We start from the raw sequence: 18,441 nt of genomic DNA on the forward strand, positions 1-18,441 counted from the left end.
GGCGCACATAAAAAAAAATTGACGGCCCACATTACTTTCAAATTTGATACAATACTAAATTAGTGTTAAACAATTAATTATTCAAAATACTATAAAAATACTACATGATTATAATAATACCACGAGGTCTAAATTTAACGGAAATTTGGGAGTTTACTCCACGTGCTTATTTTAACAATCCAGTTTTCCAATTTAAGTGTCGCTAAATGCAGCGTTTGGCAGACACACACTGGCGTAGCTATAGGGGTCGCAGCGGTCGCAATTGCGACCGGGCCCCGAAGCCAGGGGGGCCCACGGCCCACCGCACCACATCAAAAAAAAGTTGCTATAGTAACTCGGGCCGCGGGCCCCTGTTACTATAGTAACATACTTTACTTACCTTCCTGGTTCCGGATGGCAGCAGAGGTCCTGACGTAAAGCGCTGTGCGCAGCGCATGACGTCACAGCGCTATGCGCTGCGCACAGCATCGAGACGACAGAACTCCCGCCGCGGCCGAAGAGGAAGGTAAGGTTAGCCCTGACTGGCGGGGTCCGACTCCCGGGACCCGCCAATCAGCTGTTTTGAAGGGGCTGCAGCACTCGTACGAGAGCTGCTCCCCTTCATTCCTGTCACTTCATTCCGGTCATACTGTGAATCCGTGTTAGCGATTCACAGTGTGGGCGAGTAGTGAAATGAAGGGGAAGCAGCTCTCGTACGAGTGCTGCGGCCACTTCAAAACAGCTGATTTGCGGGTCCCGAGAGACACATCAGCTATTGATGGCCTATCCTGAGGATAGGCCATCAATGTTTAGGGACTGTACAACCCCTAAGCCTACGATGTAGCAGGCTTAGGGGGCCCATGAGACAGGATCACAGATTGTGTGATCCTGTCTGCTGGGCCCTGTATCTAAGCCAATCACATGGTAGGCTTAGATACATGGCCCATACGTGATCCTGTCTGATGGGCCCTGTATCTAAGCCAATCACATGGTAGGCTTAGATACATGGCCCATGTGTGATCCTGTCTGATGGGCCCTGTATATAAGCCTACCACACTGTAGGTTTAGATACAGGGCCCCAGCACACAGTAATCTTATACTGTATAAGATTACTGTCTGCTGGACCCTGTATCTAAGCCTACGTTGTGGTAGGCTTAGATACAGGGTCCCACAGACAGTATCACACATGGGCCCTGTATCTAAGCCTAACACATGTGTTACTAATCATTTTTTGTGTGTTTTCTTACAGGTTCGGTCGTTGGACTACGGCGGATTCCAGGACTACTTCGATGACAGCTTTTTTTTTATTAATAAAATGGTTAATGAGGGTTGTGTGGGTTTTTTTTTATTTCAATAAAATATTTTTTCTATGTCTTTGTGTTTTTTTTAAACTATATTACTACCGCCTTAGTAATGGCCGCCGGCTGATTGACAGCATCCATTGCTAAGGCGGGGCTTAGTGTTAGCCGATGCAGAGGCTAACACTAACCCCCTTTATTACCCCGGTACCCACCGCCACTAGGGGTGCTGGGAAGAGCCGGGTACCATCCAGTACTTGACCATCTGTAGTGATGGTTGGCCACTGGGGTGGCTGCAGGCTGGTATTATCAGGAGGGGAAAGGCCAAAAACAGTGGCCCTTCCCACCCTGGTGATGCTAGGCTGCTGCTGCTTTATTGTATCTGGCTGGTTATGAAAAATGGGGGGGGAAAATAATTGGAAATAACGATGTGGGGTCCCCCCCAATTTTCATAACCAGCCAGATACAACACAGCAGCAGCAGGCAGCATTACAAGGGTGGGAAGGGCCACTGTTTTTGGCCTTCCCCAGCCTAATACTACCAGCCTGCGGCCACCCCGGTGCCTGCCCGTCACTACAGATGGTCGGGTACTGGTTCGTACCCGGCTCTTCCCAGTACTCCTGGTGGCGGTGGGTACCGGGGTAATAATTGGGGTTAGTGTAGCCTCTGCAACGGCTAACATTAAGCCCCGCCTTAGTAATGGAGGTTGTCAATCAGCCGGTGGCCATTACTATGGCGGTGATAATAAAGTTTAAAAAGATACAAGCACATAGAAAAAATATTTTATTGAAATAAAAAAACACAATCCTCATTAACCATTTTATTGAGAATAAAAAAACGCCGTCATTGAAGTCCTCGTATCCGAAGTCCAACAACCGAACCTGTAAAAAAAACACAAACACACAAAAATAATCAGTAACACATAAAGAAGCAAAATTATTATTCTTACCTACCCTGGGTCCAGCGCTGGAGCCGCAATGTCAGCGAGCTGAGCCCTGTATCTAATCCAATCATGTGTGATACTGTCTGCTGAGCTGTGTATCTAATCCAATTATGTGTGATACTGTCTGCTGAGCTGTGTATCTAATCCAATCATGTGTGATACTGTCTGCTGGGCCCTATATCTAATCGTATCTTGTGTGATACTGTCTGCTGGGCCACTGTATCTAATCCAATCATGTGTGATACTGTCTGCTGGGCCCTATATCTAATCGTATCTTGTGTGATACTGTCTGCTGGGCCACTGTATCTAATCCTATCATGTGTGATACTGCCTTCTGAGCCACTGTATCTAATCATATCATGTGTGGTACTGTCTGCTGAGCCACTGTATCTAATACTATCATGTGTGGTACTGTCTGCTGAGCCACTGTATTTAATCCTATCATGTGTGATACTGTCTGCTGAGCCACTGTATCTAATCCTATCATGTGTGATACTGTCTGCTGGGCCACTGTATCTAATCCTATCATGTGTGATACTGCCTTCTGAGCCACTGTATCTAATCCTATCATGTGTGATACTGTCTGCTGAGCCACTGTATCTAATCCTATCCATAGTTTATAGGGTCGTAGTGCTATAGATATGCTATGCTGTCTCCTATACACACATTTTTTTGGGGGCGGACACATATGTATTGGGGCTATTTCCCTGACATTTTAAGCCCTGAGGGTATGTTCACACGGCAGCGTCTGTTACGGCTGAAATTACGGTGCTGTTTTCAGGAGAAAACAACACCGTAATTTCAGCCGTAATGGCATGTTGAGGCGTCTTTCGCTGCGTCCATTACGGACGTAATTGGTGCTGTTTTTCTATGGAGTCCATGGAAAACGGCTCCATTTACGTCTGAAGAAGTGACAGGCACTTCTTTGACGCGGGCGTCTTTTTTACGCTCCGCCTTTTGACAGCGGCGCGTAAAAAAAATGACCGTCGGCACAGAACATCGTAAGACCCATTCAAATGAATGGGCAGATGTTTGCCTATGCTATTGAGCCGCATTTTCGGACGTAATTCAATGCTAAAACGCCCGAATTACGTCCGTAAATAGGGTGTGTGAACCCAGCCTTAGTGACGCCCCTGGCTGCTAGTGCTGCATTGTTGGGTCACTTAGGAGACCCAGCGATGCAGCTGAAAGCGGCGGACCGTCGGCCATGAGAAGTTTGCGGGGGGGGGGCCCAGTAAGAATTTTTGCATCGGGGCCCATGAGCCTTTAGCTACGCCCCTGCAGACACAAGACTGTCAAGATTGGGCAGCCCCTTTTTAGATAATGCCACAGTGCCCTTTGCAGATAATGCCACAGTGCCCTTTGTAGATAGCGCCACCTCCCCTAGACAATGCATATATGGATAGTGACATCTGGGGATCCTCCTGGACCGAATTCCCCATTGCCGATGCTCGGGCCAGGGATTCCTCTGCTGGAGGAGCCCCAGAAGTCACTGTCCATATATGGACAGTGACTTCAGAGGCTCCTCCAGCAGAGGAATCCCCGGCCCGAGCGTCGGCAACGCTCTGGCTGGGGATTCCACTCCAAGAGAAAGCCCCAATGGAGCTATGGAGGGTGGGGTGTGTGGGGCATAATCTACATTGGGTTTGCACTATCTACAGGGGGCTGTGTGGCCATTGCTCAGCTATTACCAAAGATCCAGCAGCACGGGAAAGGGACTGCGCTCCTTCATGATTTCATGAAGGAGTACCGCCTGCTTTCATGCCGAAGCTTTAGAGGGCCGCGTGTTTGAGACCCCTGATATACACTATCTGGCCAAAAGTATGTGGACACCGCTCCTAATTTTTGTGTTCAGTTGTTTCAGCCACACAATTGCAAACTGTTGCAAAAATCAACCACACAGGCATGCAGCTTCCTTAGACAAACATTGGTAGTAGCAATGGTTGTACTTAAAGAGGCTCTGTCACCAGATTCTCAAACCCCTATCTCCTATTGCATGTGATCGGCGCTGCAATGTAGATAACAGCAACGTGTTTTGTTTTTTTTAAAACGTTCATTTTTGGCCAAGTTATGAGCTATTTTATATTTTTGCAAATGAGCTTTGAAATGGACAACTGGGCGTTTTTTTTTTCGTTATGTCCAACTGGGCGTGTATTGTGTTTTTAACTGGGCGTGTTTACGTGTATGACGCTGACCAATCAGTGACCAGCCAGCATCATACACTCCTCAACATCTGCACGCTTCTCTCCTGAAATGTTCTGTGCTGCTGTGAACTCTGCTCTTACCATTATGTAGCTCTCAGTCTGTTACCTCTCCTCCACTCCTGTCCTCAATAACACCTTCACATGATTGGCAAGTCACCACCCCGCACAAGATCCTACTGCACGGCTGACAGCCGTCAGTTGTATAGCTAACAGCACGGTTGTGATGGAAGCGCGCCCTGCTGTGTCTCACTTAGCAGCTGGGTGTGTTCCCCTCATCTAGCTGCTACGTTCTATCCTGACCGCCGGTGAATCCTCCGTGCGGTCTTCGCAGTGCTGCTACCCCGTTTACCTACGGGAGCAGAACGCGGCTTCTGAAATACTCTGTGCTGCCTTAAACTCTGTGGACAGGTCAGGATCCTGTTTTTTTTTAAATGCTGCTGGGGAACCCGCTCGATCCACTATATAAGGCTGCGCCTCCATCCTCTTCTGCCCCAGTCACTTATTCCCAAGCACTGTAAACTTTCAGATTGGTTGCGCTGTGAATATTCGGAGAACGTGATTAGTTTATGTGCAGGGTAATAAACATACAGACAAGCAGTAGAAGACTGAATTCAATGAAATGCTCAGCCCTTAGTCAGTCTTCTACTGCTTGTCTGTATGTTCATTACCCTGCACATAAACCAATCATGTTCTCCGAATATTCACAGCGCAACCAATCTGAAAGTTTACAGTGCTTGGGAATAAGTGACTGGGGCAGAAGAGGATGGAGGCGCAGCTTTATATAGTGGATCGAGCGGGTTCCTCAGCAGCATTAGAAAAAAACAGGATCCTGACCTGTCCACAGAGTTTAAGGCAGCACAGAGTATTTCAGGAGATGAGCGTGCGGATCTTGTGCGGGGTGGTGACTTGCCAATCATGTGAAGGTGTTATTGAGGACAGGCGTGGAGGAGAGGTAACAGACTGAGAGCTACGTAATGGTAAGAGCAGAGTTCACAGCAGCACAGAATATTTCAGGAGAGGAGCGTGCAGATGTTGAGGAGTGTATGACGCTGATTGGTCACTGATTGGTCAGCGTCATACACATAAACACGCCCAGTTAAAAACACAATACACGCGCAGTTGGACATAACGAAAAAAAAAACGCCCAGTTGTACATTTCAAAGCTCATTTGCATATATATAAAATAGCTTATAACTTGGCCAAAAATGAACGTTTTAAAAAAAAAACACGTTACTGTTATCTACATTGCAGCACCGGTCACATGCAATAGGAGATAGGGGGTGATAATCTGGTGACAGAGCCTCTTTAAGAGCTCAGTGACTTTAATCATGGCATTGTCATAGGATGCCACCATTGCCAATTTCCCCGGTCGACTGTAAGTTCTATTATTGTAAAGTGGAAGTATCTAGCAGTAACAACAGCTAGATACAGCTGTAACAAAGCGATAGACCATGTAAACTCACAGAGCATGGCAGCTCAGTGATGAAGCATGTAACTCAATAAAAATCCCCCATCCTCTGTTGCATCACTCACTACAGAGTTCCAAACTGCCTCTGGAAGTTATATCAGCTCAAAAACTTCATGAAATGGGTTTCCATGGTTGAGCAGCAGCACACAAACCTAAGATCAACAATGCAATGCAAAGCGTCGAGTGGTGTAAAGCATGCCACCATTGGACTCTTGATGAGTGGAAACATGTTCTCTGGAGTGATGAATCACATTTTACTATCTGTCAGTTTGATGGTAAAATATGGTCTTGGAGGATGCCAGGGAAAGCTATCTATTGGAATGCATAGTTCCTACTATGACATTTTGTGGAGGAGGAATAAAAGGTCTGTGGCTGTCTTTCAGGTTTTGGGCTAGGCCACTTATTTCCAGTGAAGGGTAATGTTAATGCTACATCATACAAAAATATTATAGACCATACTTCTGTGGTGTACTATGTTGCAACAGTTTGGGAAGGCCCTCTCCTTTTCATCTGTGCACGAATTGAGGCTCATAAAGACATGGTTTGGTTTGGAGTGGAGGTGCTCGGGTTTTCTGCACAGAAACCTGACACCTGAACCCCATCAACCAGCTTTGGGATGAATTGGAATGCTGATTGCGAGCCAGACCTTCTTCTTCAATATCAGTGCCTAACCTCACAAATGCTCTTTTAGATAAACGGGCACAAATTCTTACAGAGACACTCCAAAACCTAGTGGAGGCTGTTATAGAAACAAAAGTAGGCCTAAGTCCATATTAATTCCAATGGTTTTGGAATGAGATGTCCAACAAGCTCATGTAGGTGTGATGTCAGGTGTCCACATACTTTTAGCCATGTGTAGCGTCCATGGCCGCAGGCCGTTGGGTTTACTCACCCCCCGACGGCCGCAGCCATGGATCTGTGGGCGCTGGCTCGCATTTCCTTCCTAGGAGACGTCAGCGCTCACTTCTGCTCCGGTCCGCTGTGTCTCGTAGGGTGCGTGCGCAAGCTCGTGCCCAGTCTTAAAGGGCCAGCACGTGCACATTTGGAAATCATCAATATCAACTACACATGATTTCCTGGACTATAAGAAGGGCCCTGCCCTTCTGATCCTTGCCTGAGCATTGTTAGTGTATCCCATGTCAGTCTTGCAAACGGTCCCTTAGTGTTTTCCCATTCCAGTTGTTACCCGTGCCCTGTTACCTGTATCCTGTATCCCGTGCTGTGTTCTTGTTCCTGAGCCTATTAGTGTTGAAGTCGTGTCCTATTGCACCTGCTGTCGTTGCCATGTCCAGTGTCGATTGCCACGTCCAGTGTCTTCTGCCACGTCCAGTGTCTTCTGTCACGTCCAGTGTCGTCTGCCACATCCAGTGTCGTCTGCCACGTCTAGTATTATCCGCCATGTCTGGTGCAACCTGCTGCACCCACCTCCATCCGTGCTGAAGCCTCGGCCACTGTCTTGACTATTTCAGGTACCCGTGTGTTACGAACTTCTGTTGACTCTTGTATAGACTGTGACTAGGCCAGCTGCGTCTCCACTACAGTGTGGCGGCCTAGTGGGTCCACATACCCTGTGACACCATGTAGTTTATTTTACTTAAAGCTCGATCTTAAGTTTGAGCTTAATTTTGACAGAAACTATATTGGTTTTTTTTAGTTTTTAATAAATCCTGTACTATCTGCTAGATTTTTTTTGTTGGTAACATGTTGCAGAATGATTTTTGGCATGTAAATAAATCTTTTCAACTTGAAAATTTTCCAATAAAGGATTCTTGGAAAACAAGTGCACTCTGTGGCTTTTACAAATAGCTCTTAGCTACCCATTTAGGAGATTCAATGCCAAAAAGGTTCTCCCTTATGCTGTTGTTGTGACGCAACAAATAATTGCAATGGTAAATTTCTGCAATAATTTTAACCTTATACTGTTTTTCCAGTCAGTAATGTGTTTCATTCAAATAATGAGTATGTCCGATTAAAAAAAGTATATGTATACTAATGATGTGACTACTACTACTACTACTACTACTACTACTACTACTACTACTACTACTACTACTACTGCTGCTGTTGCTACTACTACTACTACTACTACTACTACTACTACTACTACTACTAATAATAATAATAATAATAAGTATTAATACTGTTATTCATTGAAAATCTCAGCAATTTAACACATATAGTGAAGTGTCCCAGATTACTTATGAAGTTAATAAAATATGCAATGTAATTAATATAAATATAAATTAAAGATATTAACATATTTTGTCATCTTAATGGATATTTATGTTCTTGCAACATTGCTCCATAGTATATAAAGTAAGAAATGAATCATTAAGCAACTTTGCAAATAGTCTTGACCAGGGGCGTAACTAGGAAAGACTGGGCCCGATAGCAAACTTTTGACTGGTGCCCCCCTCCCCTGGGTATCACACAACACCCCCTTCTAGATAGTGCCTCCCTGTAGATTCCACCACACAGCGCCCCCTATAGATAGCACCATACAGCCCCCCTGTAGATAGCGCCATATACAGCTCACTGTAGATAACGCCTTACAGCCCCCCTTGTAGATAACGCCATACAGCCCCCTGTAGATAACGCCATACAGCCCCCCTGTAGATAACACCATACAACCACCCCTGTAGATAATGCCATACAGCCCCCCCATAGATAATGCCATACAGCCCCCTGTAGATAACACCATACAGCCCCCCTGTATATAACACCATACAGCCCCCTGTAGATAACACCATACAGCCCCAAACCCCCACTGTAGATAACGCCATACAGCCCCAAACCCCCTGTAGATAACGCCATACAGCCCCCCTGTAGATAACGCCATATAGCCGCCCTCCTGTAGATAACGCCATACAGCCCCAAAATCCCCTGTAGATAACGCCATACAGCCCCCCTGTAGATAACGCCTTACATCCCCCCCTGTAGATAATGCCATACAGCCCCCCGTAGATAATGCCATACAGCCCCCAAGCCCCCCAAATAAAAAAACAGCCTATAGTTTGTCCTACAGAAGCGATGTATCCCCTATCCACAGGATAGGGGATACATGTGTGATTGCTGGCAGCATTAAGGAGAACGGGGGACCGAAAGTCCCCTGAAGTTCTCCATGACAAACCTCGGACTTCCGGGGTCTGCGCAGTTCAATAAAAATGAAAGGAGCGCTGGTCACGCATGTGAATAAGCATGACCGGTGCACATTTCATTTCTATGGAGCTGCCGACAGACCCCGGAAGTCCGAGGTTTGTCATGGAGAACTTTGGAAGACTTTCGGTCCCCCATTCTCCTTATCGCTGGGTGTCCCAGAGATCACACATGTATCCCCTATCCTGTGGATAGAGGATGCATGTCTTTTGTAGGAACAACCCCTTCAGTGGCGTCGCGCTGTAGCAGCCATAGCGGCTGCTAGCGGAGTCTCCGGTCATTGGGGTCCCCCTCATGCTGCAGGCCCCATAGCAGCCGCTACGGCTGCTACAGCAGTAGTTACGCCACTGGTCTTGACTGTATAATAATAAATCCAACTGTTTTGTTTAAACAACTTCTATGAAGATCTACTTTATCAGTCTCCATGCTTACAGATTGCAAACAAACCCAGTATACTCTGATCTTGTAGTCTTGTGTTAACTCCTTTCCATCTGCCCCATCTAAACTAGTGTAGTAGGAAAGTAGGCAGATTTAAGACTGTTTGCAAATTTGCTTCATTTTTTTGTTTAATTATAATCATTATTATTTTATAATATCTATATTTCTAATATTGTTAAACCTCTTAGAAATAATAAAAATACAAAAAAAATTTACACCATTGTTTTTTTTTTCATTATTTTTTGTTATTTTTTAATTCCATAAAGGATTAAAATATACAGGCAGTTTTTAAAGCATGTCTAAGTATGCCCTAACAAATGGCAATTCTAAAAGACAACTGTAGGGTTCTTCAATGGATTCTGGCATACATGGAGTCCAATAGCACGGATCAGAGATCTCCACTGATAGAGCCTGCCAACTGCGGCAGCTGCACTCCTACTCCTGATTGCATGTTATAACAGTATGCTAATGTGCAGAGATACATTTACGATGGGGATGTACTATTACGGTGGTATGCGAGATCAAGTAAATTGATTCGTTAAACAACACCATTTCAATACCGTTAGACAATAGATATTTTCATAATTTAGTATCCTAACAAGTACACTTTATAGATCTAACAGGAAACTACTTAAAGGAGTAAAGGAGTTCTCCGATTTTGGACAATCCTTACCTGTTAAGGTACTTTTACACCGGACCATTTTGGCCGGTGCAATGAGCGTCGATCAACGAGACAGCTCCATACAAGTAGCTAGTGTGGGGACGAGTGCTAGTTACTCCGATCGCTCGTCCCCATACATTTTTATTGTGCTGTCAACAACGATAATATTTTGGACATATAAAACGTTCATCTGCTGATTGCTTCGCTGTTTACACAGGGCAATTTTCGGGAACGATCGTTCATTGAACGCTCGTTTGCTTGATAATTGGCCCATGTAAAAGAGCCTTACGTATATATGAGAAATGTATTTATCTTTTGGTTTGCCAGAACTTCTGAAAAGGTATTGTTCAAGTGGAGATTCACTATAAGTCTACAGTAGTACATTAACGTGTCAATTTTCAATTCCCTGAACTGACCATTGTAGACCGCCCCTGGAAAAGAGCATATTTTTTAGCTTCTAACAGTTATTTGGAGCATAATAATATGAGCAGCCTGCACTAATAAAGCTTAGTTACATTACGCCATGGTATAAGGCACGTACACTGTGTTTCTTAAATATTAGGTTATAATCTACCATACCTCCCCAAATCCCTGCCTTTATATATTAGTCAGTATTGGCAACATTAAGGTAACAATTGACTATTGAGCATTTCTACATACTGGCATTAAAAAATATATATGAACACAGTAAAAGCTTGTGTTTTTATTATTGTTTATTTTGGACATTTTAAGCGATATTTCCTTTTGGCTATCCACATTTCTTCATTCATTCACATTCATGAGATTCTTTCCCAGAACATTAATGCAAGATAAAAAGTTCACTTAAAAGCAGACCTCACTGATTTTATTTTACGTTTTTCGAAATATGTGGTTTACACATTAAGTTACTCAATATGTTTATATTTCAATTCTGTTTCTCAATTCCTATTAATGTCGTCATACATATAATGGCTACAGTATCATAATCTTATAATAATCCAGATGATGGTAAGAAAATCTAACTACATTTACCTTGGGACCAGGAGGTCCTTTGTCCCCAGGCTGACAAATGCAGGGAGCGGTTGTTGAGCCAACATCACTTGGACCATTTAAACACTGGGAAATGAGCAAGGAAAATATATTTTTTATTCCAAATATATATTTCAGCTTATTCAATTTTTATATTTTTAACATATTGCATTTAATATTTCTATGAAAATATCTTAAATATTTGACACTGGTAAATATTATTTATAACCTAACTGTAATATAAACACACACTCAAATTATTATTACCATATTACATATTACATTACCGTATTATTACTATATTCCTTAAAACAGTCAAAATATTACCTTGTTGCTCTTTGTAAAAAAAAAAAATCTGTCACATACCTCTCCATTCTGAAAAATAAAAATATGGTTAATACATATATATTTCTTTATGCTAAATTAGTATGTAATGAAAAGAAATATAAGTTATAATACATTTGTAAATTCAACACTTCATCTTTAAAACTTAACTTAAATTATAAAATTGCTAGGTTGGGAATATTATTACTGCTACAGTATTCACTTTATGCACACTCACTGTAGAGTATAGTACATATACTTACGTACTATATCAAATAGGTACACCACACAATATTTAGTGGCAAAGTGATACAGTATATAGTATAGAGTTCAATGCATAGTTACCCGCTATTATACAGTGTGACAATTCCCTAGTTATTCATAAGCACTGGCACACAGTGTTTTAACTATATAATTTCCAAAGTACACAGCTCAGATGAAACAATGTCTCTTGTATGTAGATAGATGGATGGATGGATGGATGGATGGACGGACGGACAGACAGACAGACATAGAAAGCCGTAAATAGGCAGCACTCACAAAGGCTTATAATGAAAAAAGAGGGTGCTTTATTGACCCCAAAAGTGCAACGTTTCGGCTCACACAACCTGAACCTTTTTCAAGCTTGAGAAAGGCTCAGGTTGTGTGAGCCGAAACGTTGCACATTTGGGGTCAATAAAACACCCTCTTTTTTCATTATAAGCCTTTGTGAGTGCTGCCTATGTGCTGTCTTTTTGTCTAGAGGGACAGTGGTCAGATCCCTAAGGCTGGCACCCCCTTTCATTTAAGCCTGTGCTGCTGGATTCTATTTTTGTATCTAAGATAGATTAGATAGATAGATAGATAGATAGATAGATAGATAGATAGATAGATAGATAGATAGATAGATAGATAGATAGATAGATAGATAGATAGATAGATAGATAGATAGATAGATAGATAGATAGATAGATAGATAGATAGATGATTCACTCATTGTGCTATTTGCCTCTATGTGTAAACCACTCATGCATACAGAATTTTCCCATGGGGGCAACAAATACATACACCGCTATGTAAAATTCTAATTGTGTCAACAAAGGTCATGTCAATCCTGCTTTATATAGTTGATGTCAGTGGACTGCAGCTACACTGTGAATCCCATGTGGAAAAAATGCAATTTAGCGTACCAATATAACCCAGATGATTAGGGCAAAATGCTACAACTATGTTTTATTTATTTTTTTAGCTCTTTATGGGATTACATAAAAGTAAGAAGAGTTACTTTTATTAGAGGGAAGAAGAATTAGGGTATTTGTAGTCCCCATGGGGATATAGTATATACATTGATTAGTTTCCACCCTAACCGCTCCTTTAGATTCATTCTTGTATAGTGCTTTGATCCACTAGAACAATATCTGGACCCTAGTATCTAGTAGTAAAGCATTCAGTTATTGGTGGCTAATTAGGGTACTTTGCAGTCCTGGTGCAAAGGCTCTACCCTTGTAAAGCTCCACTCTTCCACTGACCGGAAGCCACATATCGCCAGACTATGACAAGCATATTGCATGTAGTCACCAATTTGTGCACTAATTCTTTGTGAATAACAGAATTGTGTATAATCTCTTTCCAATGACACAAGGAGAGATATAACAATGCTCTTTCCTAGGCAGGAGATGCAGTTGTGCCCTAGGCATTGGTCTGCCAGTCAAAATCAATGGACACGGTCTTGGTTTTCACTTAGCTTGTTTCCAACACATATGACATTCAAAGTGTATCTGCGGCCACATGAGTGGAGCCCAGATTGTGCAATGGCTGCAGTGTGCAGGGTTATTATGCAATAAAGTACCTTATTCCTGCATTGTTGGTACAATGACGCTGTTTATGGGGTACTCTCTGTCTAGCACTGTTTATGGGGCATTTTCTGTCTAGAACTTGCTTGTTGCAGCTATAATAGGTTGTGAACAAATTAATAACTTAAGATTTTATGGATGTACCTGTAATATTAACAAAAAGAGAGGTGGATATTTTGGCAATTAAATAAGGCTAAAATAATTGTTAGGATATTTGGTATACCTTCCTACCATACTTTAAAATAAAAAATGTCAGTTGTGTCTTGCTAAACATTCAGTTTTACGACAAGTTTTGGACTCAGCAATAGCAGTAAGGGTGCATTCACATGGTGCGGTTTTGCCACGGTTTTTGCCACATTTTTTTCCACGCGGCCGAAAACCACATGCATTTTTACCACGATTTGCCGCGATTTTGCAATTTTTCATGTTTTCTGTGTGTTTTTCAGGTGCGCACCAAAAATGCGCCATAGCCACACTGTGTGAATACACCTTTATTGTAATACTGAGATGTATACACATCTGCAACATATAAAGTATTTACCATTCCAGAAATCTCACAAGCTGTCTCACGTTTGTTCTGTTCTGGATCACAATATATTCTCAGCTTCTGGAGTGTAAACTGTAAAAAAAAAGTCAGCTGCTAAATATTGTGTTACTTATTCAATAATCATACATTTGTCTCGTCAAAGAATAAAATACAACTGTGAACCAGAGGATTATTGGGAAGATTCTTTAACTCAAGGTACAGTAAGATAATTGCACAATTTTAACTTTCTCTTGAGCTCCAGTGCAGCTGTTTCTACCTGCCAAATATATACTGTGAAGAACTCATAGGAGTTACGTATAGTACAGTCTTATGGAGCCTCACCTAACTCTAGAACGGGGCCCCCTAAACCCCGTTCTATTGCTCTGTGTTGTGGCTGAATCGTGGGATTTCCGACCATGAATTATGGAAACATGAATTACGGAAACAGCGTAGCTCGCTAAGCTATGCTGTTTCCATAAGTCCCATAGAACTGAATGGTAGTTACAGAAACAGCGTAGCTTGCATGGCATTATGGGGCTTTTTAGTGCCATTACGCATGCCTCCTCTAAGTACTTTGTCTGCTGAACTGGCAAGGGGGCGTGTCACTGCTATGGACAGTGTAAGAGCTGGGGAGAGGAGCTCTCATCTCTTCAGCTCTTGCGAGAGGTCAGTCTTGTACTTTACCGAACTGTCAAGGGGGCGTGTCTCTGCTACGGACAGTGTAAGAGCTGGGGAGAGGAGCTCTCATCTCTTCAGCTCTTGTGAGAGATCAGTCTTGTATTGTCTGCCGAACTGGCAAGGGGGCGTGTCTCTGCTACGGACAGTGTAAGAGCTGGGGAGAGGAGCTCTCATCTCTTCAGCTCTTGTGAGAGATCAGTCTTGTATTGTCTGCCGAACTGGCAAGGGGGCGTGTATCTGCTACGGAAAGTGTAAGAGCTGGGGAGAGGAGCTCTCATCTCTTCAGCTCTTGTGAGAGATCAGTCTTGTACTTTGTCTGCTGAACTGGCAAGGGGGCGTGTCACTGCTATGGACAGTGTAAGAGCTGGGGAGAGGAGCTCTCATCTCTTGCGAGAGGTCAGTCTTGTACTTTGCCGAACTGACAAGGGGGCGTGTCTCTGCTACGGACAGTGTAAGAGCTGGGGAGAGGAGCTCTCATCTCTTCAGCTCTTGCGAGAGGTCAGTCTTGTACTTTACCGAACTGACAAGGGGGCGTGTCTCTGCTACGGACAGTGTAAGAGCTGGGGAGAGGAGCGCTCATCTCTTCAGCTCTTGTGAGAGATCAGTCTTGTATTGTCTGCCGAACTGGCAAGGGGGCATGTCTCTGCTATGGACAGTGTAAGAGCTGGGGAGAGGAGTTCTCATCTCTTCAGCTCATACAATGCCCGTAGCAGTGACATGCCCCCTTGCCAGTTAGGGTGAAAAGACTGATCTTCAAAGCTGAAGAGAGAGAGAGCGTGCACTTTCTCTGCTCGCCCTTGCTGTGGCACTGTCCATATCCGCCCCGTTGACTGTTCAGGGGGTTATTTAAATATCGGGTGCCAAATATAACGGCACCGATATCTAAATAACGGAGGGAGGTAGAAAAAAATGTAAAGTGCCCTAGGATTTGTTCAGCCCTCCCCATTACATGCTGCACTCAGCTGCACATGTATGGGGAGGTGAAAGGTTCTCTTTAAGTGTCACACTACACAATGCTAGTGCATATTCTTAACGCTGCATTTTCATTGTTTACACAAAATAAGTATGATCAGATACAGTAAACATTAGCAAACTATTTCAACAAAGTATTTTTAGGAATACTTTGGCTCTGCTACTTTGTAAGGCTTGTCACATGCACATAAATAGGAGGATGCATTCAGAGCATGTTTTAGCCTGCCAAGCTATTTTCCCTGCATTTCAAGGGGCCTCTACCTGATAAGATTAAATACAGTGCTCTAAAAATAGAGAAATCTGAAGTGAACAATGCCATTATTCAGTCTAGTTTTACTATTTGGGAAACATGACTTACAATATTCCCACAATCTCTAGGTTTAGGTGTCTCTTATCATATGGCATGTATTTAAAAAATGGGACTGAATTTACTAATACTAATACTGTGCAGCAGCTGGTTCGTATTTTCATGTATTCCATACAGTATCTGGTATGAATCTGCTTTCCCAGACAGTAAACTAAGCTTGGTGATAAGTAGAATGGATGTGTAAGTAATGGAATACTCAAAGCCTTGCAGAGGTGAAGATGTAAGGGGAGGTGCACTTCCATTCTTCATGTTTGATGTAAAATACTAATTATTAGAACCAGATAAATCAGATAGAAATATGTTTTCCTAACTGGTAATTTTAACATGGTGATAACAACTTAGTGAATTATACCACTAAAAATATGGAGGCAGAATCTGGATGTACTATATATTAAAACTAGCACCTTACCCCTAAAGTTGCTTATGGGACACCATTTTAATAAAATGGCAGAACCTCTTTAATTATTATAACTTCTGTCATTAGCCTAGTTGCCTATTTGCCCCCATATGACAACTTTTATAGACCCCCATTTTTGGATGTAGGCAATAAAGAATGTTTGGTTATATAACCTTGTGGTTAAAATTTTCTAAAGCTATTTAGAAGCCTACATAGCCATGTTAAAAACATAAATAAAGGTTAAAACAATTCATCTCATCTCTAGTAAGTAAAAAAAATGTCAGGTTAGACTTCGTGATGTGTTTAGTGACACATAACGTAGCACATAGAAGTTTTGACCTATTAGAGCATATGAACATCATAGAGGGGAGCCCCCACTCACAACTTCCTCTTTATGAGCCAGAACAGGAAGTAGCTGACAAGTAGCGGCTCTTGCTTTGGGGGTCTCAAGCTGTCCATATATTAATCAGAATGGCTGGGATTCTCGGGAGCAGAACCCACGGCCATCAGCTGAATTTATTATATCTTTTATGCATTTTTTACATTATGTAGCTGTATGACGTCTTGTCTTTTGCAGGACAAGTTGTACTTTCTATAATTACAATTTTTAGAATACATATGTAAGCATTTCATCTTAATAAATTCATTTTTTTGGGGTGCGGCAAGCAAAAAGCATAGAATCGGCAATGTTATTTTTTTCTCAGTTTTTCTTTTCTTGTAGCCCTGCTTATCTCTGACCTAAAAATATGTATGTATGTATGTATGTTTGTATGCATGTATGTATGTATATATATATAGATATATATACATATATATACATATATATATATATATATATATATATATATATATATATATATATATATATATATATATATACACTACCGTTCAAAAGTTTAGGGTCACTTAGAAAATTCCTTATTTTTGAAACATTGTTAATGTGCTAAATGACTATTCTAGCTGCAAACGTCTGGTTTTTAATGCAATATCTACATAGGTGTATAGAGGCCCATTTCCAGCAACCATCACTCCGGTGTTCTAATGGTACATTGTGTTTGCTAACTGTGTTAGAAGGCTAATGGATGATTAGAAAACACGTGAAAAACCTTGTGCAATTATGTTAGCACCGCTGTAAACAGTTTTGCTGTTTAGAGGAGCTATAAAACTGACCTTCCTTTGAGCTAGTTGAGAATCTGGAGCATTATATTTGTGGGTTCGATTAAACTCTCAAAATGGCTAGAAAAAGAGAGCTTTCATGTGAAACTCGACAGTCTATTCTTGTTCTTAGAAATGAAGGCTATTCCATGCGATTAATTGCCAAGAAACTGAAGATTTCCTACAGGCTATTCCATGTGAGAAATTGCCAATTTCCTACAACGGTGTGTACTACTCCCTTCAGAGGACAGCACACACAGGCTCTAACCAGAGTAGAAAGAGAAGTGGGAGGCCCCGCTGCACAACTGAGCAACAAGACAAGTACATTAGAGTCTCTAGTTTGAGAAATAGACGCCTCACAGGTCCTCAACTGGCAGCTTCATTAAATAGTGCCCGCAAAACGCCAGTGTCAACGTCTACAGTGAAGAGGCGACTCCGGGATGCTGGCCTTTAGGGCAGAGTGGCAAAGAAAAAGCCATATCTGGGACTGGCTAATAAAAGGAAAAGATTAATATGGGCAAAAGCACACAGACATTGGATAGAGGAAGATTGGAAAAAAGTGTTATGGACAGACGAATCGAAGTTTGAGGTGTTTGGATCACACAGAAGAACATTTGTGAGACGCAGAACAACTGAAAAGATGCTGGAAGAGTGCCTGACACCATCTGTCAAGCATGGTGGAGGTAATGTGATGGTCTGGGGTTGCTTTGGTGCTGGTAAAGTGGGAGATTTGTACAAGGTAAAAGGGATTTTGAATAAGGAAGGCTATCACTCCATTTTGCAACGCCATGCCATACCCTGTCTACAGCACTTGATTGGAGCCAATTTTATCCTACAACAGGACAATGACCAAAAGCACACCTCCAAATTATGCAAGAACTATTTAGGGAAGAAGCAGGCAGCTGGTATTCTATCTGTAATGGAGTGGCCAGCGCAGTCACCAGATCTCAACCTCATAGAGCTGTTGTGGGAGCAGCTTGACCGTATGGTACGCAAGAAGTGCCCATCAATTCAATCCAACTTGTGGGAGGGCCT

General features: G+C 42.5%; 1 protein-coding gene across 1 annotated transcript in view; it reads right to left on the reverse strand.

Annotated features, from left to right (window-relative positions):
- Positions 1–18,441, reverse strand: part of COL21A1 (collagen type XXI alpha 1 chain) — a 384,255-nt gene that overhangs the window by 192,443 nt on the left and 173,371 nt on the right. Inside the window, exons 7-9 of the mRNA XM_075864141.1 lie at positions 13,853–13,930; positions 11,522–11,530; positions 11,159–11,242 (exon numbers count right to left, since the gene is read on the reverse strand). Coding sequence (XP_075720256.1) covers positions 11,159–11,242; positions 11,522–11,530; positions 13,853–13,930 — 171 coding nt within the window. The remainder of the gene's footprint in view (positions 1–11,158; positions 11,243–11,521; positions 11,531–13,852; positions 13,931–18,441) is intronic.

The sequence above is a fragment of the Rhinoderma darwinii genome, chromosome 4 (assembly GCF_050947455.1).
Source record: "Rhinoderma darwinii isolate aRhiDar2 chromosome 4, aRhiDar2.hap1, whole genome shotgun sequence".
In the NCBI taxonomy this organism is placed as follows: Eukaryota; Metazoa; Chordata; class Amphibia; order Anura; family Rhinodermatidae; genus Rhinoderma; species Rhinoderma darwinii.